The sequence below is a fragment of the Scyliorhinus torazame genome, chromosome 15, assembly GCF_047496885.1.
Source record: "Scyliorhinus torazame isolate Kashiwa2021f chromosome 15, sScyTor2.1, whole genome shotgun sequence".
NCBI lineage: Eukaryota > Metazoa > Chordata > Chondrichthyes > Carcharhiniformes > Scyliorhinidae > Scyliorhinus > Scyliorhinus torazame.
In genome coordinates, this window is record NC_092721.1 from 158,033,671 (window position 1) to 158,058,013 (window position 24,343).

The 24,343-nt window shown below is 46.3% G+C and overlaps 1 protein-coding gene across 3 annotated transcripts in view; it reads left to right on the top strand.

The window, feature by feature from the left end:
• pds5b (PDS5 cohesin associated factor B) overlaps positions 1–24,343 on the top strand; it is a 289,329-nt gene that overhangs the window by 34,579 nt on the left and 230,407 nt on the right. For all 3 annotated transcript variants that reach the window (XM_072477000.1, XM_072477001.1, XM_072477002.1), the window contains exon 2: positions 19,805–19,934. In XM_072477000.1, coding sequence (XP_072333101.1) covers positions 19,827–19,934 — 108 coding nt within the window. In that variant the 5' untranslated portion in view covers positions 19,805–19,826. The remainder of the gene's footprint in view (positions 1–19,804; positions 19,935–24,343) is intronic.

Below are 24,343 nucleotides of genomic sequence, written 5' to 3' on the forward strand. Positions count from 1 at the left end.
GATGCTGTGACATCTTGGTCTTCTGTTGCAGTACAAAGTTGTTCCTCTTTGTAAATCTGGTGTACTTCTGGGTTCAGCTGGAAATCTGTGATGCCTAATTGTCTTTCTTGTTTCAGGATGAAGATTGTGATCGGTCCTCAAGAAACTGTATCCATTCTGCCAATTTTCATTGGCGTATTATGAAACTTTCCCAACTAAGTTTTCCTCTGCACATTTATTCTTTGGCATTTGCCAAAGCTGTGTGTGGAGAGCATCCTCCAATCGTAGATTTTATCTGATTTTCTATTAATTCTGAAGCTGTTGCACAATACTTTGTCTTCCCTGCAATTGCAGCGACTTTATTTTAGAAGTCTGTGTATCTGCTTTTCTTGATGTGGTGTTGCACTATTGGAGGGTGTAATTGGAAAGAATGCAGCATGCACCAGTGAGATGGTAGCCTTGGACATCATGTGTTGACTTGTGCAGGCACCGTCTTCAATGGTGTGCAGTTCTATAATTTACATCAGAGTAAGTTTGACTTCGGTGGTGAGTAAGTGATCAGTACAAAGTTTGAATTTTCTTTTCTGGCAAAATGTCAGCTGTCAACTTTTCCACCAGATTGACTTTGTATAGTTGTATGGGGCTTTGGTGAGCTGGAATGGTGTGTGCAATTCTGGTCTCCATATTATAAGGAAATATATACTTGCATTGGAAACAGTGCAGCAAAGGCTCACTAAATAGATCTGAGTTTTTCTTTTATATGGTGAGACAGATTTTTGGTTTTGCTGGGAATTTGAGTTGAAGCACAAGATCAGCCGTGATTGTATTGAGTGGTGGGGCAGGCTTGATCTGCTATTTGGTCTACTTGTCCTCCTATTTCTCATGGTTATGTTTCGGATTTATACTATTAATCTGCCATTTATGGATTCATATCAGTTTTGAATAGTGTTGGCTTGCTTTTTGTTTCCATGAAATCCCTCCAATTGGGCGTAACCACTTGGATACACCTTGGTAAAAGAAACACTAGGATTTGGACTGACATCACCAATAACCAATTGCTTTCGTTTTAGATTTAATGCTGATCTGCATGTGAGAGAATAAGTCTTCAAATTAGCACAGAAAATTCACTGGATTATATAAAACTGAAGGCATTTCCTTTTTAGTCTTGAGATTAGATCAAAATCTCGACCATTCATTGTTGTACTAGTCTGCAGATTTATCATTTGCAGGCATTCTAGTGAAAGAAGGAAAAACGTAACAATTTTACTGAAAGCAGACCGATAACTAGAAAAGCTAGAATCTTACGAAATGGTGCCTCCATTTGCTGTTAAAAATGGCTGGAATTTCATATATTATAACCGTGATTGCACTTCAAACCAAACTACTTAATCACTGTGAAGTACTTTACAACATTTGGTGGTTGTGTAAAGCTCCGTAAATGCAAGCTTTTGTTGTTTTAAGCGAAGAAATTTGACAATAGCATCCTTCTTCAATCAAGGACACATTTATAAAAAAAAAAAAAAAAGAGGATTTTGAGAAGCCCTGAATGTGTGCCTTGTGTTTTGGAGACCTTCAAAACTGAATTTATATTAATTAGAGAAAAGGAGTGATCAAAGGACTTTCAAAGCTATGAGAGATGGAAAGATATTTTCTTACTTCCCATTATCCTGGCTCAGTGGTAAATATTTGGAGGTAGTTTGGGGAAAGCTTGCTTTTTTTAAAAAGCCGCTTGCAATAAATATTTAGTTGCCTTGTTTAATGTGATGATGCAGTAAATTGGAACCTGAATCCATTAATAAAGCTGCTTAAGTTTCTGTGTTCTGTCATTTTTGTAATAAGTGCAATATTGCAGAACCAAGAAAAATACAGCACAGGAACAGGCCCTTCGGCCCTCCAAGCCTGCACCGACCATGCTGCCTGTCTAAACTAAAGACTCAAGCTGTTTTAGTACTGTGGCTGCTTCCATGGTTTTATTGGCAGAGTTTTGTTTTTACTGCGTTTCACTGGAATACTTGCAAATTATGTACAATAGTTGATTCGTACAATTTCATTGACCTTTATGAAAAATCTGAAACCAACTATGCTGACTCAGTGCAACAAAAAGTAGTAGAGATTTCTATCTTGTGCCCAGATTAAAAATGTCTTCAACTTTATGGAATGTGGGGATCATTTTTCCAGCAGTTTAGGTCACAGTTAGACAGGAGTGTGTCCAATGTATAGATTGATTTATTTTAATTAAAAAAAAAAAATCAATGCTTAAAAGCTTTAATGTTTTTATTTTGATATTGGGAGCAGTAGTGATCAAACTTGGGAAGTAGGCTCTGTAGAGTTAGTGATACTCACTAATAGACTATACTATCCAAATGTTCAATGGAACTTTTATATCTGGAACAACAACATGCTGCAACTCCTGGAGAGAATGGATCAAATGTCACTGAAGGACCCTCCATCACAGTCCATTCTGATGAAGGTTCCGCACCCTGCAAATCCCCTCTATTCTGACCACAGGTACTGAATGACGTGTGTGTTTCTAGCTTTACAAAATATTATTCCTTCTCTGGAGTGTAACTCCAATAGTGTAGAGCAGACGGGGCAAACCCTTAATCCATCTCCTTGCTTGCTCCAAAAAAGAAATTCCAATTGTTTCTAGCTTTGTGGTTTTGTTTCAAATGCAGTACTTCACTTCAAGACGAGGGCTGCCATTGTACAGTGACATTTATAGTGGTGTACTTGAAATCAAATTAGTTCTTCGATATGCTAGCGCGAATTGGTGATTTTATGTTAGTTGCCTACCACAAGTATCTGACTGCTAATTCCATTATATTTTTAAATAACTACTACCACTTGCTTCTGCCCCCCCCCCCCCATCCCCCAGACTCAACTTATAGTCTCCCTTCAAACTACCCCATATCTCCCAGAATCTCAACTCCATTCTACCTTTCTCCTCTAACCCCTTATTGTTTTCAATATTGGAGTCCTCCCTCGGTCTTCAAACTGTCCTTCATGTTGATACTATAAATATAGCCATGGGATATCAACTTGTACACCAACATTATGCATTTTAGGACATGGAAAAGGGATTCAAGGTGGGAAATATTGTTTCTTGTTCATGCTGTCTATTGATCACAGATGAAGATAGGGATAGGCTCTGCTTTGCAACTACTTTTTCCCCTGCATGTGTTAGAGAAGCCTATTCCTACTTTGCTCTTTTGCTTGCTCCATTGCACTAAGTCACCTGAAACTTATCAGCATTCCTGAAAGTTCAGGAGAAGGAGTAGACCACACAGATGGCCAGGAGATGGAAGAACTGAGCATTATTTCAATATTTAATTGTTCAATTGTGTTGAAAGAAAATTCTCTTCTTGGAGTCTATTACAAATTAGTTAAAGAGATTTCTGTGTAAAAGGACTTCAGTGTCACTTTTAATGTTTGTTTATTTCAAAAGGTTGCATCAAATCTCGACATCTAGGAAACTGAGGGTAGGTATAGATGGGTATTTCTCAGACTGATGATGAGATGAAAGTGTGTCCCCAGGGCTCAGTGTTGGGACCCTTCCCATTTCTGATTTATATTTAACTATTTAAAGATGGATGTTAAGGGCAAAATCTCTAAATTTGTAGATGGTACTAAGCTCAGGAGAATGGTGAATTGTGAGGATGACTCTGAACGACGCAGAAGGACATTGACAAGTTGGCCAAATGGCCAGGCACCTGGCAGATTAATTTCAAGGCAGAGAAATGTGAGTTGATGCGTTTTGAGCGAAGAAATTGGAGAAATACAGACTCAATGGTACAACTTTTGAGGGGAGTACAGGAACAGAGGAATCTCTGAGTTCAAATGCATAATGGTGCCAGGCAAGTTGAAACCGTTGTTAAGAAGGTATAGGATCCTTTGGTTCATAAATAGAGGCATGGAGTACAAAAGCAATAAGTGATGCTACACTTCTACAAATCATTGGTCAGACCACATTTGGAGTACTGTGTTCAGTCCTGGGCACCTTAGCCGAGAGTGCAGGGGGATTTACGAGAATGATACGAGGAAGAGGAATTTTGGAAACTAAGGAAGATTATGGATTTGTTCTCCTTGGAGCAGAGAAGATTAAGAGGTGACTTTATTGTTCAAAATTATGAACCATTCTGACAGGGTACTGAAGGATATTCTCTTTCCACTAGTTGATGAGTTAGTGACGAGGGGGGGTCACCATTTTTCAAGCTGGTCAGCAAGAGAACTAGGAGTGAAATGAGGAGAAATGTCTAGAGTTGTTGGATTTGGAATGCACTGTCTGGGAGAATGGCCAAGGTGGATTCCATAGGGGGTTCCAGAGAGCTGGATATATATTGGTGATTAACTTAGAGTGGCGGAAATAGGGTTGGGGATTGTGACTAGCTAGGTAGCTCTGTTGGGAGCTGGTGCAGAGACGATGGGCTGAATGGCCTCCTTCTGAACCGTAAAATGCTATGATCTGTGTTAACGAAGCCAATAGCAAGATTGTTGAAAAAAAACGGATCTGTTTATACGTCCTGTCAAATAGTGAATTTCGCTTAAAAATAAACTGCCATTTTAGAAGTGGTACCTTTTTTTTTTTTTTTGTGCTGACATTGATCCAGTGCTGTGATTGTCTAATACCATCTTTGGGGCCACTGGGTTTTCAGCTTCACGTTGAATGAGCAGGAGCTTCGCAGAGTGCACACTGACATTAATTTGCATCAAGTAAATAGAAAAGAACTGTATGCAAATGTAAAATACGGTGCTAAAATACAAACTTGCATTAGTGGTGGCTCGTTGGTCTAGGGGTATGATTCTCGCTTTGGGTGTTTCAGTGTAGGAGAATGTAAGAGGTCCCGGAATCAAATCCTGGACAAGCCCTTCACTGTTGTCTCCTATTGGCCAAGTGACAGGTTTAGTTCATTTATATGGGTAGCTCCCCGTGTCTGCATGGGGTTCCTCTGGGTGCTCAGCGTTTCCTCCCACAGTCCAAAGATGTGCGGGTTAGGTGGATTGGCCACGCTAAATTGCCCTTGGTGTCCAAAAAGATTGGGTGGGGTTACGGGGTGGGGTGGAGGTGTGGGATGTTCCAAGGGTCGGTGCAGACTTGATGGACCGAATGGCCTCCTGCACTGTAAATTCTATGTCTATGTCGGTTAAAGATATATTCTGCTATTGGGTAAAAAAATACTGAAATTAGCATTCTTGGGATATTGGTGTGTCGAGCAAGACCAGCAGTTGTTGCCCATTTCATCACATTGGACATGCTTTTTCTGTACAAAAGTCTCTGGTTAAGAACTTGATTTAAGTTCAATATTTATTTGTCTTGGAACACCAAAATGGTTTGTTTTTCACTGTTTGAAATTCATAACAGTAACAAAATATTGCAGTTAGTGTGTAAGCTGTAGTAATTGTATTTACAATCTTTGTTCCTGTCAATTTTCACATTGCTCTTAATCACTAAAGATGCCATTTAACTGAATCAAGCTTCTGAGCTTGTATGTACCAGGACTATGTAATATTGCAGTAAGTCGTCTTTGCACCTTCTTTCATGCTTCTGAAAGGTCATTAAAAATCTGGAAAGACTGAACTTGCTGACTAATAATTCCAGTAAGGAATTCAACAGAAACTTGGAGAATGTGGAACTCTCTGTCATAAGGAGTTGTTGAAATGACTCTCATATGTATTTGAAGGTAGATTAGCATGTGAGGGAGAAATGAATAGAATGATAGGATGGAAGGAGGCTTGTCTGGAGCATTAACTACAACATGGATTTGTTGGGCCATTTACCCGTTTCTGTACTGCAATTTTGGATAGTGATCGAGGCTGCAGAGATGTTTTTTTTCTAGTTGGATGAGCAAAACGCTACAGATGCGCACAGCACATATTGGTGCAGGATCTTCTTTAACCAAGACAGTGGGTCACACTGTTGTTAAATGCGAGCGGAATCCCCAAACCTAGAAGGGTAACTTGGTTTTGGGGGGGGCGTATAATGTGAAGAATAATATACAACCCAGTGGGGAACAATCCAGTCATTGTGAACAATTAATAAAGATATTAACTTAAAGAGACAAAAACACCTGTCAAGAAGGCCTACACTACACTATGACACTTTAAGTATACTGATGACTATACACACAATTTTACACATGACTATACACACACTTTGTCCCCAGCTACCTGTACCTGAAACTCTGGGACGCTACATTTCCTAAATAATTACCACACCCCAGGTTAAGGTGGCCACGTCTGGGGTAAAAATAGGTTCAGTGAAGGTGGGAACTGGCTGCTACTTTCGAGAGACTATAGTTATCTGCTATAGTTCTGATATAGCTGTTTTGGGTGGCATGGTAGCAGTGGTTAATGCTGTTGCTTCATCGCGCCAGGGTCCCAGGTTCGATTCCCGGCTTGGGTCACTGTCTGTGCGGAATCTGCACGTTCTCCCTGTCTGCATGGGTTTGCTCTGGGTGCTCTGGCTTCTTCCCGAAAGACATACTTGTTAAGTGAATTAGACCATCTGAATTCTCCATCAGTGTACCCAAACGGGTGCCGGAATGTGGCGACTCGGGGCTTTTCACAGTAACTTCATTGCAGTGTAAATGTAAGCCTGCTTATGACTATAATAAAGATTATTATTTCTCCTTTACCTTTTATTTGATGTGTACAGTTATTCTAATTTGTGTTCTCACCCTGTTTTCTTTAGTCACATCTGTAAAATACTCCTTTTCCACTGAGGCCAATTAACATCTCCTAATTGCTCCAGATGTCTGTCTCTAATCCACTTTCTGTTTTACTTTGTTTTTCCACCTCCCCACTTCACATAATGCTGGAGATAGAAGTGTTGACTTGGGAATTTGGTACAGATGGAAGTTGACTGCAGAGAGGGAAGAAAGTGCGGTTTCTTCTTTTTTTATTCAAACTCCAGTAGCTTATATTAAATAAATCAGCGGGTATGTGACTGATGGACTGGATTCTGTCTGCAAATGAAGCCCCTTGTTAACCAGGTCAAGCAGCACTTTTGCGCAGCCAACCCCAGCCAGCTCACAACAATGGCGGCTAGGAGATCGGTGCCGAGATTCGGGGATGAGATCTGGCCAGGCTTCTAGATACAGAGGCCAGAAGGGATGTCCTGTTTCCTGGAGGATCAGTCACTGGGCAGCCAGTGCTGCCTTGAACGAGGTGGTAATGGCGGCTGTAAGTGCCGGGAGTGTGACCAGGAGGACTGGCCTCCAGTGCCGGAAAAAAGTCAATGGCCACACCTACGGCAGCACGAGTGAGTAAACACTAATGCTCCTGCGCAAGCATCATCATCACCCCCCCCCCCCCCCCCCCCCGCGCGTCCTCCAGCTGGCGGCGCTGGTCCATCCCAGGTGGCCCCCTTTCCAGCCTCCAAGGAGAACACCTCTGAGGAAGACGCTATCGAGGCAAAACTGCTGTCATCCCCACCCACCACCAACGCAGATCCACACGCCTCAATGGTGGGGCACAATCTGGTGAGCACTACACAGCGGCTGATACACATCAGGTGGTGGCAGCAACCCCCAGGTGAGAAAGCAGTAAAGAGGTCTGCTGGATTCCAGGACCCAGCCTGATGCTGAGCCTGTCGAGGTTTTCCTGGCGATGTGAGGGTGGACCGTGACATTAATAGGGCGATGTCAGCGACACTCCAGCAGGTCCATAGTCAATTGGAGGAGTTCCAGTGACTACGGGTGCAGGAGATGTTGCCAACAATGGGTGGCACCAACGCCAACACTGCTAGGGTGGCCGCAATGGAGAGCTTGGTGCAGAAGGTCTGCACCATTTAGTGGAGCTGTCCAAGGTGTTGCACAGTTGATGATGGCCATGGCTGAGGGGCTCAACAGAATGTCTGCCTCTCTGGGGGACCAGTACCAGGCTGACCTTGATGAGGTTCTGGGGGACATGTCCTGCTCTCAGAAGGGAATGGCTGTGGCGCTGCAAAGCTTGTCCCAGTCACAGCTGGGCATTACCGAGGCGCTGCAGAGCATGGCCCAGTCACTGAGGAGCATCGCTGAGGGAGCTGACATGATGGTGCAGACCATAGGGAACTGGCAGAGTCAGATGATACAGGGGCAGCCGGGGCTCGACCCAGTGTCCTTCCAACCCACGGTGAACCCCAGGGCCCTGTGGGCACTGAGTGGGAGGAGGGGACACTTGAGTGCCAGCCCGGACCCGTCCCATGAAGTGGGGATGGTGGTACCAGATCCCCAAGATCCACCCCTCTTGAGGCTGCGTCTCGCAGCTAACACACTGAACAGGGCGGCACAGTTGTGCATGTGCTGCCGACAAGTGAGCCGGGGCCCTCTGGCCCGAGCACCCAGAGGATGCTCCCAGGGGCATTGCCACGGGACATGGTAAGCAGCTGGCTGGCTCCACCTGTGCATCCTGGAGATGCACCTGTATGTAGTGGTCAGAGCTAGGAAGGCAAAGTGCATCGAGGATCACGGAGCACCGGGGGAGGGGGGTGGCACCATTGGGAGAGTGAGGAATTGTTACACAATAAATACCTTTGTGCAAAACGTGTGATGCCTCTGTCATTTTCTTCCACAATGCGGGTCAACCTCCAAACCCTTGGCATATCTCTCCAGGCATCTTTCCCCCACCCATCCTCTGGTTGTGAATATGAAATGAAATGAAATGAAAATCGCTTATTGTCACAAGTAGGCTTCAAATGAAGTTACTGTGAAAAGCCCCTAGTCGCCACATTCTGGCTCCTGTTCGGGGAGGCTGTTACGGGAATTGAACCGTGCTGCTGGCCTGCCTTGGTCTGCTTTCAAAGCCAGCGATTTAGCCCTGTGCTAAACTGCTCCGGAGCTATGTCCCATCACCTGGGTGTTTGGATGTTGGCTGCTGCGTGTGTGGTGTCACTTCGCACAGTGTCCATGCATCAAGGTGTGATCTAGGAAATGACACTCACATGGTACATAGCCCGCCTCCCCACGGGACTCCACTTGGGTTGTGTGAATTGCCAATTCCTTATTAGCAATAGCCTTGATCTGCATGGCCAGAGGCCTCTGCAGTCGATTTGGGGGGCGGGGGGGGGGGGGGGGGTGTTTATGGGTGGTCGGTGGGGCAGACTGGAAGGGACAAGGGTTGCCTCTGGAATGGGTGTACACGATAGTGGTTGGCATGGTGGTGTCGTGTGTGGTTGCTACCCCAGCCAAGCGTCCCCCACCGCCTGCCGTGTACTGGTGTGGCAAGATGCCCTATGCTGCTCTTGCTTATGCATTGCTTGTTTGACCCTTGTTCCGCATTGTAACCAATCACTATGTACCATTTGTCAATGTACTCTGTCGGTTATTCTTTTGTCTACTATGTACATACTGTTGCTCGGTTCCGGGGTACTGAAGATTGCCCGCTAAGTATGTGTGAGTCTTTGTCTGTTTTACTGTGATGTCCCGTCCTTGTAAGAGAAGGGTCCACCTAGCAGCGCGGAGTTGGCTTACGGTACCGTCTTTAAGTCGTCCGTCTAGTAAAAGTTGGGTGGGGGTGTGCTCGGTCAAAATGGTGATGGGGTTCAGTCCGGTAATGTATGAGAAGTACTGGACTGCCCAGAAAACTGCGAGCAGGTGCCTCTCACAGGCTGAGAACACCTGCTCCACAGCATCTAAAATCCGGGAGGCATAAGCTACGGGTCTTAGCTGGTCGTGCCGTTCCTGCAGGAGCACGGCTGAAAGGGTGCGGTCTGTGGTCGCTACCTCTATGGCGTAAGGGGAAAGCGGGTCGGGAACTTGTAGTGCGGGGGCAGCTATGAGCCACAGCATCCGTATGCTGCGGAAGCCATTCCCAGGGGGCTCCTTTCTTTAGGAGGTCTGAGAGGGGCGCTGCCTTGCTGGCGAAACCGTCAATGTGGTTTCGCAGTAGCCAACCAGTCCTAAAAACGACCGGAGGGCTGAAACGTGTTGGGGAAGGGGCAATTTAGCGATCGAGTTAATTCTTTTGTGCTCGATCTCGCGTTTGCCGTGTGTGATGATAGTACCCAAATATATCACCTTTTCTTCCAATATCTGGGCCTTTTTGGGGTTGACTTTACAGCCAGTGGAGTGTAGTAATTCCAGGAGTTCGGACAGAAGCTCAATGTGCTCTTCCTTTGTGTCTGTCTGCAGTAGTAGATCGTCTACGTACTGTACCAGGCATTCGTGGCGAGAAAATTTTGCTAGTCCATTTGCCAGCTGTCGGTGGAAAATGGAGGGGGAGTTGTGGGAGCCCTGTGGCAGGCATGTCCACGTGTACTGCTGCGCTCTGAAAGTGAAGGCAAATTTATACTGGCACGCCTTTGCCAATGGAATGGACCAGAACCCATTACTGACGTCCAAAACCGTGAAATATCGGGCATGGAGTCCCTGTTTGAGCATGGTCTCGGGACTTGTTGCAACGGTGGGGGCTGCTGCGGGGGTGACTTTATTGAGTTCTCGATAATCAATGGTCAAGCGCCATGATCTGTCGGGTTTCCTTACTGGCCAAATCGGGGCATTATTAGTTGAGGCTACCGATCTTAGGACGCCCTCCTCTAATAAGCTTTGTATGACCTTCAGGATTTCTCCCTCTGCTTCTAGGGGAAATCCGTACTGTTTTTGGGGTCTTGGGTCCGGTCCGGTTATTTGTACGGAACCGGTCATCCGTCCACAGTCGTGTTTGTGGGTTGCGAATGCTGCCCTGTTCTTTTGCAGGACTACCCTAACCTGTCGGTCCATGCGGAGTGTGGTGGGGTTGAACCAAAACTCGCCTACTGCGCTAATTTTGTTCATATAATCCCCTATGTTGAGCGTAGCGGGGGCTCTAGCGGATTTCGCCATCTTCCAGACACACTGGTTGACTGGATCGAAAGAGAGGTGATGAGAATTCATGAAGTCGATCTTAAAACATGCTCTGCTGTTGGGGGCAGGTCGACTAACACTACAGGGTGCTTTGTATTAATGGTTCCGATCTGGATGAGTACAGGGGTTGTGATATGTCCCTGCTGTGAGTGGCCTGTGAAGCCGCTGAGGGTGATAGTGGCTGTGGTGGGCCATGTGTCCTTACCAAGGGTGGAGGAATTTAAAGTTGTGCGGGACCCTCCTGTGTCCCAGAGAAGCTCGATCGGCTGTCCCTTAACCTTTGCTGCAACTACGGGTCGTCCTGACCTATCCCAAAGGGTATCGCAGACCCAGCTGGGGGAGCCTGTACACTGTCAGTCCGTTCTGGTCAAGTCTGTCTGATCGGACTGGGCGCTAACGCTATGTATGGGCTCTGCCTTTTTCTTATTGAGAGTGCCGGTCTGTTGGGCTATTTAGGGGCCTTGCATTCTTTGGCAAAATGTCCCAACTGTCCGCAATTGTAGCATTCTTGCGGTTTTGTTGGGGGGCTGCTCTTTCCCTCGTTTACCCAGGCGGGGTTTGGAGAGTGGTTCTTGCTGCCTACACGTCTGCGGCGGCTTGGTTTTCCTCAGGGGTTCTAGCTGCGGGTTTACCGTGAGCCACTTGTTCCCAAACGCGGGACAATCTTTTGACCACCCACTTCTCATTATGAGCCTCCTCCGAGGGGTCATAATTACTACAGGCATTCTGTCCTGCTTCCGTGGCATGGGAGATAAGGGTGCGGGTCCATTTGGCCATATTGTCTGCGGACAAATGGGCACGGTCTACGTTGCCGAAAACGGCTTCAAAGTGAATCCACAAGCGTCCTGCGAACGCTGTGGGGTGTTCAGACTTTTTCTGTCTGCACTTATTTAGACCGTGTACGGAGTCGCCCCGGTTATACCCGATCTCATCCAGGATCGCGGTATGCGTTTCTGCGAGGGTGTCTCCTCCTACATTCTGTGGGTCGGGAAGGGCTGCTGCGACCGATGGGTCTAAGCTGAGGACCGTGAGCTTTACCTGCTCTTTCTCATCTAGGCCGTACATGGTCGCCTGGTGTTTGACGGTGGCCAAGAAATGGTGTGGGTCTGAAGCGGGGAGGAACGGTGCGATTTTAGCACACGCGTCCCGTAATTGGGTCACTGTGAGGGGGATGGAATATAAGACTTCCGCCTCGTCTGCTGGTGCGGTGGGTTGTTACAGGGTTCATGGGAGCCTGTATTACTTGCTGTGTGGGGGGTGGGGGTGCTCTCCTCCTTTGGGGTTTTCCCTGCGCACATGCTCCCTGAACATATCTCTGCGCTGTCTCTTGCAGTTCTTCCCAATCAGGGCCGTCTTCCTGGTCTAAACTTTCCCCAAAGGTGTCTTGGAATCCCTTTTGGACAGAAAGCATTGCTTGCAGGTCTGCAATTTGCTTTCGGCACTTTGCATGGTCCAAGGTACTCTGCCTTTGTTCCGTGTTTGCAGCGTGGAGCGCTCTCAAGGCTGCCTTGAGATCACTACATTGCTTCTGTAGTGTCTCCACCTGCTTCTCCGTCTCTTTCTTAACCAGGATGGCACGCTGCGTGTCCTGATGAGCCTTCTCATACTGGGATTGAAAACTGCTTAAATGCGCCAGACCAGACTGGTGATCCCGTTTGGCGTCAGCCACCTCTGTCCTTGGCTTCTAACTGCCTTTTCAATTCCAGGTTTTCCTTTTCCATCTCGCATACATCGATTTTACTCATACGATGGATGCCCTCTATTTCTTTTCGGAGCGTCCTGACTACCTCCTCTGTGCCTCGCAATTGTGCCATGCAGGACACGATTGCCATCGGCTTGCGCGCTTTTGCTAAGCTCTTTTTATGGATTTCACTCATGTTCTCCCACCAAGTATGCCCTCTACTTCCGGGACCTGAGTCGTCGTTATTACAGAAACCGCTCCACACGGGCCATCCTTTGCCCTGCAGAAATTTGCGAATTTCCACTTCCTAGATGGGACACTGTCCCACTTTAATGCTGCTGATCGATGCGACCGCAAATTCTTCGGGGTTCATGAGGCGTTGCATTGCCTGCATGGCTATCTCTCTTATATGCTCGTTACGTTCAAATTTGGAACAGGGGGCTAAGGTGGTGTCGTAGATGCGGGTACGGCTTGCGCTAATTTCCGAAAATACAGACTTCCGACAGTTTTGACGCAACAAAATCTATCAGTTTTACCTTATAACCCTGTTAGTTACGCATGCATACACACACTTCCGAATTGTGAATTATTAACCAGAACCGCTTGAACACTTGTGGTTTTTTTTTGTTTTTGTTTCCGATTGGATTCTATTCAAATAGTTGGGGTTCTCCCGGAGTGGTTTTCCACTTCTATGTCGGGTCCCGGCGGAGTCGCCAATTATGTTGCTCTTTTTAGCCTTAGTTTATTAGCTCTGATTATGTCACCTTTGCTCACGAGTCGCCAGGTATCTTTCTGATACCGCCACGTGGTTCAAGCTCGAGTTATGATTAATACGTCAGCACACCACTTAGTAAGATTGAAATCAACGGTCATTTATTATATACAACAAGTAATGCTTACACAATAATCCTACTATCTATATAGAAACCTATCACTACTGGCCAATACTTAACTTTAGGAAGAGCCCACCAGGTCAGGGAAACAAATGGCTTATCGAATCGGATCTGGCCCGCGGGATTCAAAAGGCTGATACAGGTCGATGGCTAGGAATCTTTATCGGATAGCGATCGCTGGATTCAAACTTACAGTTGCTGGTTGATGTTCTTGCGAAGGTCTCGAGCAGGCGAAGAAGGGAGAGAGAGCGATCTGAACTTGGCCCCTCACTTTATAGGGCCCAGGGGCTTCCCGCCTCTCGGGGCGGCCCTTGACCCTGAGTCCCAAGTGATTGGACTTGTTCCCAATCACTGGGCTCGATATCATAATCGGATACAGTCTGAAAATCTCATCCTGGGTCTGAAAAGTATCTCTAATATAAATAAAGGGAACGGAGTTGTTGAAAGTGGAGTTGCAAAATTGGTTCAAAGATAAGTGGCAGACGTTTAAGGTGATGTTTTCTAACTCCCAACAAAGAATCTTTCTTCAACAGACAATACCTAATGAGAAGGATGCACACAATCTATGGTTAACTAAGGAAGCTGAGGATGGAAACCAGCAAAGGATGTTTAGAAAATATAGGGAGAAATTGAATATGAAAGAGCACTGGCAAGAAATATCAAAACGGTCAGTAAAAACTTCTAATATGTTGGTTCCTCCGAGATGACACTGGAATTGATGATAGGAACTGAGAACCGGCAGAGTCTTTGAACAAGTATTTTGTATCTGTCTTCTCAGTAGAAGGCACAGAAAACATCCGAAGAAAAATAAAACTGGCAAAAGGGAAGGAGGAAATTAAAATCCCTATCCGTAGATAAAATGTTCGAGGAAGATTGAATGGGACTAAAGACTGATAGGTTCCGAGAGACTTCCGGTGATGGTGGGAGGCGGCTGCACAATGGAGGGCTCCCGTTTGGGAACGGCATTTTCGGGGCTTTCAGCCCAGTCCCAGGGTCCACGGAGGCGGCAAAAGCAGGAAGAAACAGTGAAGAAAAATGTCGAGGGTAAGCAGAAAATCGTCCGTAAAGAAAACAGCTGAAGGTCCGTCGGGGAGTGGAAAGTTCACCGTGGGGTCACAAAGGAAAATGGAGGCTGGCGCACCAGGGGAGGCCGCATTGCTTACGGCTGAAGAAATAACTAAGGTGATGGCTGCAGAATTCGAAAGGCAGTTTACAAGATACATGGAGACAATGAGGAAGGAGATGAGAGAGGTTTTGAGTGTGCTGGCGGAGGAGGCGATTTCCCCGGTGATGGCGAGCGCAGTGGCGGAGGTTCGAGAGCAAGGGGAGGCGCTGAAGGAAGTGGAGGAGACGTTATTGCAGCACAGCGATCAACTTGCCTTGATGGGGAAGGAGATGCGGAAGGTGATGGACACTAACAAGGATCTGCGAGGAAAAATGGAAGACCTGGAAAACTGATCCAGGCGACAGAATTTGAGGATTGTGGGGCTGCCTGAAGGAGTTGATGGGCCGAGGCCAACTTGAGTATTTTGCCGCGATGCTGGCGAAACTATTGGAGGAGGGGGAGGATCCCTCCCGATATGAACTGGATCGGGCTCATCGGTCGTGGAGGCCTGTACCAATGGCAAGTGAGCTGCCAAGGGTAGTGACTCTGTGCTTCCGTAGGTACAGTGTGAAGGAGAAGGTCCTGAGCTGGGCCAAGCAGAAGTGGGTGGTGCAGTGGGCTGGAGCTGGTCTACGTGTATCCCAGGACTTTACAGTGGAGCTGGCGAGGAGGCGGGCTGCCTTCAACCGGGTGAAGAGGGCACTGTACATTAGCAAGGTGCAGTGCGGCATTGTATATCCAGCGAAGCTGAGGGTGACTTACAAGCTCAGGGACTTTATTTTGGAACGGCAGAAGCAGCGGAGGAGTTTGCGAAGGCAGAAGGACTGGCAGAACTGAGAAATTGACCTCGTGACTGACTCTTTTCTTTTTTTTTTTTTGTTTCACTGCGTGCGGGTGTATGGGCTAAAGGAGCCAATGTTTACAACAAGGGAAGTGATGGGAGGAAATTAAAATCCCTATCCGTAGATAAAATGTTAGAGGAAGATTGAATGGGACTAAAGACTGATAGGTTCCGAGAGACTTCCGGTGATGGCGGGCAGGAGGTGGCTGCACAATGGAGGCTCTAAATGAGGGCTCTTTGGGGTGTAGGTGTCTATGCGAGGTTTGTGTGCTAAAAGGGGATTTCTAGGCTTTCCTAGGGCCGGGCAAGGGGGAAAGGGACCTGGGCGGGGCCTCCACGCTGGCCGGTTTAAGCCGGCTAGTGAAAGGGAGTGAGGTGGGGGAAGGGGCTGCGGCCATCGGAGCCTGGCAGAACAGGGTCCGAGTGGTCCAGCCGGGGTGGAAAGTTGGGGGGGGAAGGAACAGAGATTGGGGGGAGGAGTTTTACAAGAGGCAGTGGACGGGAGGAGTTGGAGACTGCGGGGGGGACAACTCTTGGGTATCATGTATGGTACTCTTTCAGATGTTGGATGGAGTTGAGTGTAGGGGGGGAGGGGGATTGGACTCTATAGGTCAATGGTGACCATGGGCGGTCCCGGACTCCTTTTTCTTTTTCTCTTTTGTTTTTTGTTTCCACTGTGGGAGGGTTTGTTTTATGGGATGCATATATTGACAGGTGAGCGTTGTTTGGGGTGGTGGGAGGATGGGATCGTTGGTATTGTTAAGGGGATTGATTTTGTATTTGTTACCGTTTACTGTTTGTGGGTGGGGTGTAAATTTTGAAGGAAAATGGAAAATAAAAACATTTAATGAAAAAAAAGACTGATGGGTTCCTTGGATGTGCTTGCCTTCATATTGTAATCATCAAGGAAACGACTAGAACTAGAAAACGCATTGTTGTAATTTAAAAAACTTCCCCTAGATTGTGGAAGGTCCTATTTGAATGGAAAACCACAAATGTCACATTCCAGGAAGGAGGGAGTAAGAAAATGCTGGAATCTATTATTAAGGTGGTCGGGCAGCACGGTCGCACAGTGGTTAGCACCTTCACAGTGGCAGGAACCCGGGTTTGATTCCCCTGTTTGGTCACTGTCTGTGTGGACACGCTCTCCCCGTATCTCCGTGGGTGTGCTCCGGTTTCATAGAACATACAGTGCAGAAGGAGGCCATTTGGCCCATCGAGTCTGCACCGGCCCAAATTAAGCCCTCACTTCCACCCTATCCCAGTAACCCAATAACCCCTCCTAACCGTCTTTGGACACTAAGGGCAATTTAGCATGGCCAATCCACCTAACCTGCACGTCTTTGGACTGTGGGAGGAAACCGGAGCACCCGAAGGAAGCCCACACAGATACAAGGAGAATGTGCTGACTTCTCAGACAGTGACCCAGCGGGGAATCGAACCTGCGACCCTGGTGCTGTGAAGCCACAGTGCTATCCACGTGCTGCCCGGCTTGGGATGTTTTAATCCCACAAGTCCCGAGCTGTTAGGTGAATTGGACATTCTGAATTCTTCTTCGGTGTACCCGAACAGGCGCCGTAGTGTGACTACTAGGGGATTTTCACAGTAACTTCATTGCAATGTTAATGTAAACCTACTTGTGACACTAAAAGATTATTATCAGGACATGTAGAAAGTGCTAATACCATCAGACAGAGTTGATGTAATTATGTGAAGGGGAAATCCTGTTTGACAAATCTATTAGAATTCTTCGAGGATGTACTGAGCCAGGTGGATAAAAGGGAATGAGGATGTTGAGTGTATAAAGGGGAACCAGTAGTGTGAGGTGCCACATAAAGGTTACTGCGTGAGATATGAGCTTCTGATGTTGGGGCAATATATTAGCATGGATGGAGGGTTGGCTAACAAACTGGTGGATTGCTGCAGGGATCGGTGCAGAGGCCTAAACTATTTATGGTCGACATTATTAACTTAGATGAAGGGATGGGCTGTATTATAGAAAATGGGCTGATACAAAAATGGGCAGGAAAAATGTTTGAGGAGGACGCAACAAGTTTGCAAAGGGATATAGATAGGTTATATGATTTAGGCAATGGTTAACAGATGGAGTACTTCTTAATAGTAGTTTTCAAGGAAGGCGAAGGAACTTGTGTCCTAGTCAATACCTAGCCCTCAAATATGACTGAAATGGATTAACCAGCCATGATCCAAGTTGATACCACTGGATAGGAAGACCAGCGAATGGAACCCTGGCTCAAAAGACTTAGAAAACGTGGATGAACAGCGCATCTTTGCTCTTAATAACAGAAAAAACAAACATTAAAAGTTTGACTGTAATATAATACTACTTAGCCCCATTAATATTTTCACAAATGTATGCAGTCTTGAAGAATAACACAGACCACAATATATATTGTTCCTTGTAAATCAAACAGCCCAACTCCGCTCAGACGCACTCCACCCTGAAATCCAAGTGGCAGATGCCACCCAATTGAACTTAATGTGGAGTTCTCCTGAAATCCCCGCAAATGATTATTACATTGGCACACAACTGGTCGCACTGGACTCTGGCATTGACACAAGTGTTTCCAAACTCCGCTCTCAAAAAGATGCTCCTTTTATAATCCTCTTCTTTCCCTCAGCTGTTATCAACAAATATCCACTTCCAGGATTTCCAACTCCTTTCAGTGTTCCTCTGCCTTGAATTGCCACGTATATTCAAGCTTCCACACAATCTCTCGGGCACCCAGTCATGTCTATAGAACACTAGGGCATCACAGGCTGTGGTAAGATGTCACTGGTGAGAATAGAGATAATAGTGTGGATTAAGGATTAATTAACCAAGCGAAGTTGGAATACATTTTAGAATTGTTTTTGTTTGGTGTGCGTAAACAAGTGAGGTACCACAAAGATCAGTACTTGGATCTCTGCTATCAATGACATAGATGAGGGGACCAAGATGTATCAAAGTTGGCATAATCCTTACTGCTTTCATTCCAACGTAACTGCATTGTCAACAAAGTGGCAGCAGAGGAATATCAACACATTTGATGTGTGAACAAGGAGGAGGGGGATGGGATACAATGTGGCAAAGTGGGAAGTTATCCACTTGATTTATTTTAAATAAAAGCAGAACAGATCATGTTTTTTGAATGGGTGACAGGCTGGGAAATGTTTACATTCTGAGGGAATTGGGTGCCCTTGTACATGAATCATAAAGTGACATGCAGTACAGTAAGCAATTAGGAAGACAAATGATATGTTGGTATTTATTGGAAATTGGATTGGAATGTAGGAGTAAATAAGTCTTCATTGCGTTAGTGAGTAGTCCTATGCAGTTTTGGACCTCTTGCCAAAGGAAGGATATTCTAGTCTCTGAGCAAATATAACAATAAGGGTTTGTCTTTTTAACGAAATTAAGTAGAAGAGGCCTATATTTCAAAGAATTAGGTGATCTAATTGAAATATAGGAAATGTAAAAGAGTTTGAAAGGATAGGTGCTGAGGAAGTGTTTACCCTAGCTGGGAAATTTACAGGGCTGACTCAATCTCAGAAAAAGGGATGGACCATTTGGGACTTTCACTCAATGTTTGTGATTCTTCAGAATTCTCGACCCAGAGAGCTGCAATGCTCAAATGAGCGCGTTTAAGACCGAGGTCGATTTGAGTACTGAGGAAGTTGAGCGAGATCGGGATGGTGCAGTTGAGGGAGAAGATCTGCCATGTGTAATGGCGGAACAGGCATAAAGGGTCAAATGGCCTACTCCAGCTTTTATTTCTTCTCTTGGTAACTCGCTGCAAATGGGCTTGAAATGGGAGACTAAATACTCTGCATCATTATTCCCTCTTAGTATTGACAAGGAGAAGCAAATGGTATAACTTGGACAAATGTCCAGTATGATACAAATAAGATTACAAACTCTTACTGTCATTAAATTGTAAAAAATATTGTTCCCGGTGGATGAATGGGGCAAGAAGAAATGGAAACCAAGCTTTCCCAATGGAAGAAAGAATTAAAGGGAGGAGTAAGGTTCTCGAATTTAGGACTACTGAGTTTTAAAAACTGAAATTTCATTTCAGATGGTGGCATAAATATTTGGAAACAATGGGGGAGGGGCTGGGGCAAATGAGACTATCCGAGGGCATCCACATCGGAGGGGAAGAACTGCCTGCTCTCGTCCTAATTTCTATGACCATGCTCATTTTGTTAATCTGAGTGCAGTGAGTGGTTTTGTAATGTTGGTGAGCTGAGCGTTGGAGGATGTGCCCGATGAGGAAGTCCCCAAACACTAACCCTACTGCTCTTGGTTTTGTTCAGGTTGATTTTATGCTGGTTAGTTTTTGATGTGTGAAGTACAAGTACAGATCGACTGATGTGAATGAGTACTTGGTATTGATGGATGAGCACCAGCAGCTTTCACCATGCTGAACATTATTCTTTTCAAAAGGAAATGCCACACTTCTAACTTTGTTCTTTTTTTTAAAGGGAGGAAACGTGAACGCTAACCATGGCTCACAACAAGCCAAAGGTCAATGACGGGAAAATTACATATCCTCCAGGAGTAAAAGAGATCTCTGACAAAATATCAAAGGAGGAAATGGTTCGAAGACTAAAGGTTTGTAATTGTGTTCGGAAATAAAAAGTAGTTTTAAGGGATTCCTATTTGTATTAGTAAACATTAGAAATAGCGTACAGTTTTAAGGATGTTTAGTTATGTTTCAGTGCCTGGAAGGGTAAAAAGTTTAGTTGGATTCATAACATCAGAGCTAGGACCAGGAGAAAGCAATTCGGTCCCTCCAGCCTGATTTACCATTCAATACAATCATGGCTGATCTCTGCCTCAACTCTACTTTCTTGACCATTCTCTATAACCCTTCAACCCATTACTAATTAAAAAATTGTCAATTTTCTTCAATGTCCAGGCATCCACCACACTCTGGGATGCAAATTTGACAGATTTGTGACCCATTGAGAGAAGTAATTTCTCATTTCTGTTTTCAATCTGCTACCCCTTATCCTAAAACTATGACCTCTTGTTATAGATTGCCCCACAAGAGGAAGCATCTGCTCTACTTGTCCATACCGTTTATCATCATGTATACCTCAATTAGATCTCTCATTCTTCTAAAGTCAAGAGTATATGCTTAAATTGCTCGATCTCTGCAAAAGACTACTCGTCTCTGGAATTAATCTACTTAACTGCCTCTAATGCAATATATACCCCCCACCCAATAAGGGGACCAAAGCTAGACACGCCACTCCAGGTGCGATCTTGCCAATGCCTTGTACAACTGCAGTAACACTTCCCTACTTTTATACTCTGTTCCTTTAGCCCAAATAAAGGCCAGCATTCCATTTGCCTTCCTTATTACCTGCATACTAATTTTCTGAGATTCATGCATGAGGACATCCAGGTCTCTCTGCACCAAAGCACTCTGAAGTTTCTCTCTATTTAGATAATTTGCCTTCCATTTTTCTGACTTAAATGGATAACCTCACACTTACTCATGTTAAACTCCATCTGCCAAATTTTGGCTCACTCGCCTAACCTATCTATATCCATTTGTAAATTTCTTATTTCCTCATTGTAACTTACTTTCCTTTAGTGTCATCTGGAAATTTGGCTGCAGTACCTTCTATCCCTACATCCAAGTTAATATATATTGTAAATAGTTGAGGGCTGAGTACTGAACCCTGTGGCACACCACTAGTTCAATCTTGCCAACCAGAAAAAGACCCATTTATCCAGACTCTCTGCCTTCCGTTGGTTAACCAGTCTGCTATCCAAGCTAATACATTACCCCAACCCCATGTGATCTTAACCTTGCGTATTAACCGTTTGTGCGGCATCGCCTTATCAAATGCCTTCGGAAGTCCAGATACACTACACAGGATCCCCATGTGGCTTGCAACACCTTCGAAGAATTCTAGCAAATGAGTCGAACACTATTTACCCTTCTAAATAAAACCATGCTGACCGACTGTTTTGACTTTCCAAATGTCCTGATCTTGCATGATGGATTCTAACAATTTCCCAACAACAGATGTTAAATTAACTGTTCTTTTTTAAAAAATATATTTTTTTCCCGAGTTTTTTGGCCAAACATAACAATACGTAGTGTTTCTTTTACACAACAATAAAGCAATATAAATAGCCGTGGCCAGTTTTAAGCAAATAAATAAATAATATATATAAACAAAAACAAAAGAAAAACAAAACTAAATGGCAACTGCCTTGTCCAAAATAAATACTCTCCAAAATTACAGTCCAATATACAATTACATACACCAAATACCTATACGTGTACAATAACATCCCCGAGAGTCCGTCCGATTCCTCCCCCCCCACCCCCACCCGCCCCCTGGGTTGCTGCTGTTATCTACTTCTTTTCCATTCCCTCTATCTTTCTGTGAGATAGTCGACGAACGGTTGCCACCGCCTGGTGAACCCCTGAGCTGAACCCCTTAACACGAACTTAATCCGTTCTAACTTTATGAACCCTGCCATATCGTTTATCCAGGTCTCCACCCCCGGGGGCTTAGCTTCCTTCCACATTAACAATATCCTGCGCTGGGCTACAAGGGACGCAAAGGCCAACACGTCAGCCTCTCGCCTCCTGCACTCCCAGCTCTTCTGCAACCCCAAATATAACCAACCCCCAGCTTGGTTCGACCCGGACCCCCACCACCTTCAAAAGCACATTCGCCACCCCCACCCAGAACCCCTGTAGTGCCGGGCATGACCAGAACATGTGGGTGTGATTCGCTGGGCCTCTCGAGTATCTCGCACACCTATCCTCTATCCCAAAAAATTTACTAAGCCGTGCTCCAGTCATATGCGCCCTGTGTAGCACCTTAAATTGTATCAGGCTTAGCCTGGCACACGAGGACGATGAGTTTACCCTACGTAGGGCATCAGCCCACAGCCCCTCCTCAATCTCCTCCCCCAGTTCTTCTTCCCATTTCCCTTTCAGCTCATCTACCATGATCTCCCCCTCGTCCCTCATCTCCTTGTATATGTCCGCTACCTTATCGTCCCCCACCCATGTCTCTGAGATCACTCTATCCTGCACTTCCTGTGTCGGGAGCTGCGGGAATTCCCTCACCTGTTGCCTCACAAAAGCCCTCAATTGCATATACCGAAATGCATTCCCTTGGGGCAACCCATATTTCTCCGTCAGCACTCGCAAACGTCCCATCTACAAATAGATCTCTTAATTGTACTAGCCCAGCTCTTTGCCATGCTCCAAATCCCCCATCCATTCTCCCCGGAACGAACCTATGATTGTTTCTTATCGGGGACCGCACCGAAGCTCCCGTCCCTCCCCTATGCCGTCTCCACTGCCCCCAAATTCTCAATGTAGCCACCACCACCGGGCTTGTGGCGTATTTCTTTGGTGAGAACGGCAACGGCGCCGTCACCATTGCTTGCAGGCTAGTCCCCTTGCAGGACGCCCTCTCCATTCACTTCCATGCCGCTCCCTCCCCTTCTCCCATCCACTTACACACCATTGAAACATTGGCGGCCCAGTATTACTCACTTAGGCTCGGTAGTGCCAGCCCCCCCCCCCCCCCCCCCCCCCCCCCCCCCCCCCTGTCCCTACTACGCTGCAAGAATCCCCGCCTCACTCTCGGGGTCTTCCCAGCCCACACACAACTCATAATGCTCTTCTCAATTCTTTTGAAAAAAGCCTTCGTGATCACCACCGGGAGGCACTGGAACACAAAGGAATCTCGGGAGGACCAGCATTTTAACCGCCTGCACCCTACCTGCCAATGACCAGGACACCATGTCACATCTCTTGAAATCCTCCTCCATCTGTTCCACCAACCGTGTTAAATTAAGCCTATGTAATGTACCTCAATTCTTGGCTATCTGGATCCACAGGTACCGGAAGTCCCTTGTTACCTTCCTCAACGGTAAATTCTCTATCTCTCTGCTCTGCTCCCTCGGGTGCACCACAAATAACTCACTTTTCCCCATGTTCAGTTTATATCCTGAAAAATCCCCAAACTCCCCAAGTATTCGCATTATCTCTGGCATCCCCTCCGCCGGGTCCGCCACATATAGCAACAAATCGTCCGCATATAGAGATAACCGGTGTTCTTCTCTCTCTCTCTTCTCTCCCCCCCCCCACCCCCCCCACCCCCTCCTCGAAGTACTCCCCTCCACTTCCTGGAACCCCTCCATGCCATGGCCAGGGGTTCAATCGCCAGTGCAAACAATAACTGGGACAGAGGACATCCCTGCCTCGTCCCTCTATGGAGCCGAAAATAGTCAGACCCCCGTCCATTCGTGACCACGCTCGCCATCGGGGCTCTATACAGCAATTGTACCCACCTAATATACCCGTCCCCAAAGCCAAATCTCCTCAACACCTCCCACAAATAATCCCACTCCACTCTATCAAATGCTTTCTCGGCATCCATCGCCACCACTATCTCCGCTTCCCCCTCTGGTGGGGGCATCATCATTACCCCTAGCAGCCTCCGTATATTTGTATTTAGCTGTCTCCCCTTCACAAACCCAGTTTGGTCCTCATGGACCACCCCCGGGACACAATCCTCTATCCTCATTGCCATTACCTTGGCCAGGATCTTAGCATCCACATTCAGGAGGGAAATGGGCCTGTATGACCCGCATTGCAGCGGGTCTTTTTCCTCCTTTAGGAGGAGCGATATCGTTGCCTCTGACTTAGTCAGGGGCAGCTGCCCCCTTTCCCTCGCCTCATTAAAGGTTCTCATCAGTAGCAGGGCCAGCAAGTCCAAATATTTCTTATAGAATTCAACTGGGAATCCGTCTGGTCCCGGGGCCTTCCCCGCCTGCATGCTTCCAATCCCTTTCCCTCCGTCTCAATCTGTGCTCCCAGCCCCACTCTCTCCTGCTCCTCCACCTTAGGAAATTTCAGCTGATCCAGAAAGCACATCATTCTCTCCTTCCCGTCCGGGGGCTGCGCTTCATATAATCTTTCGTAAAATGCCTTGAACACTCCATTCACTCTCTCCGCTCCCCGCTCCATCTCC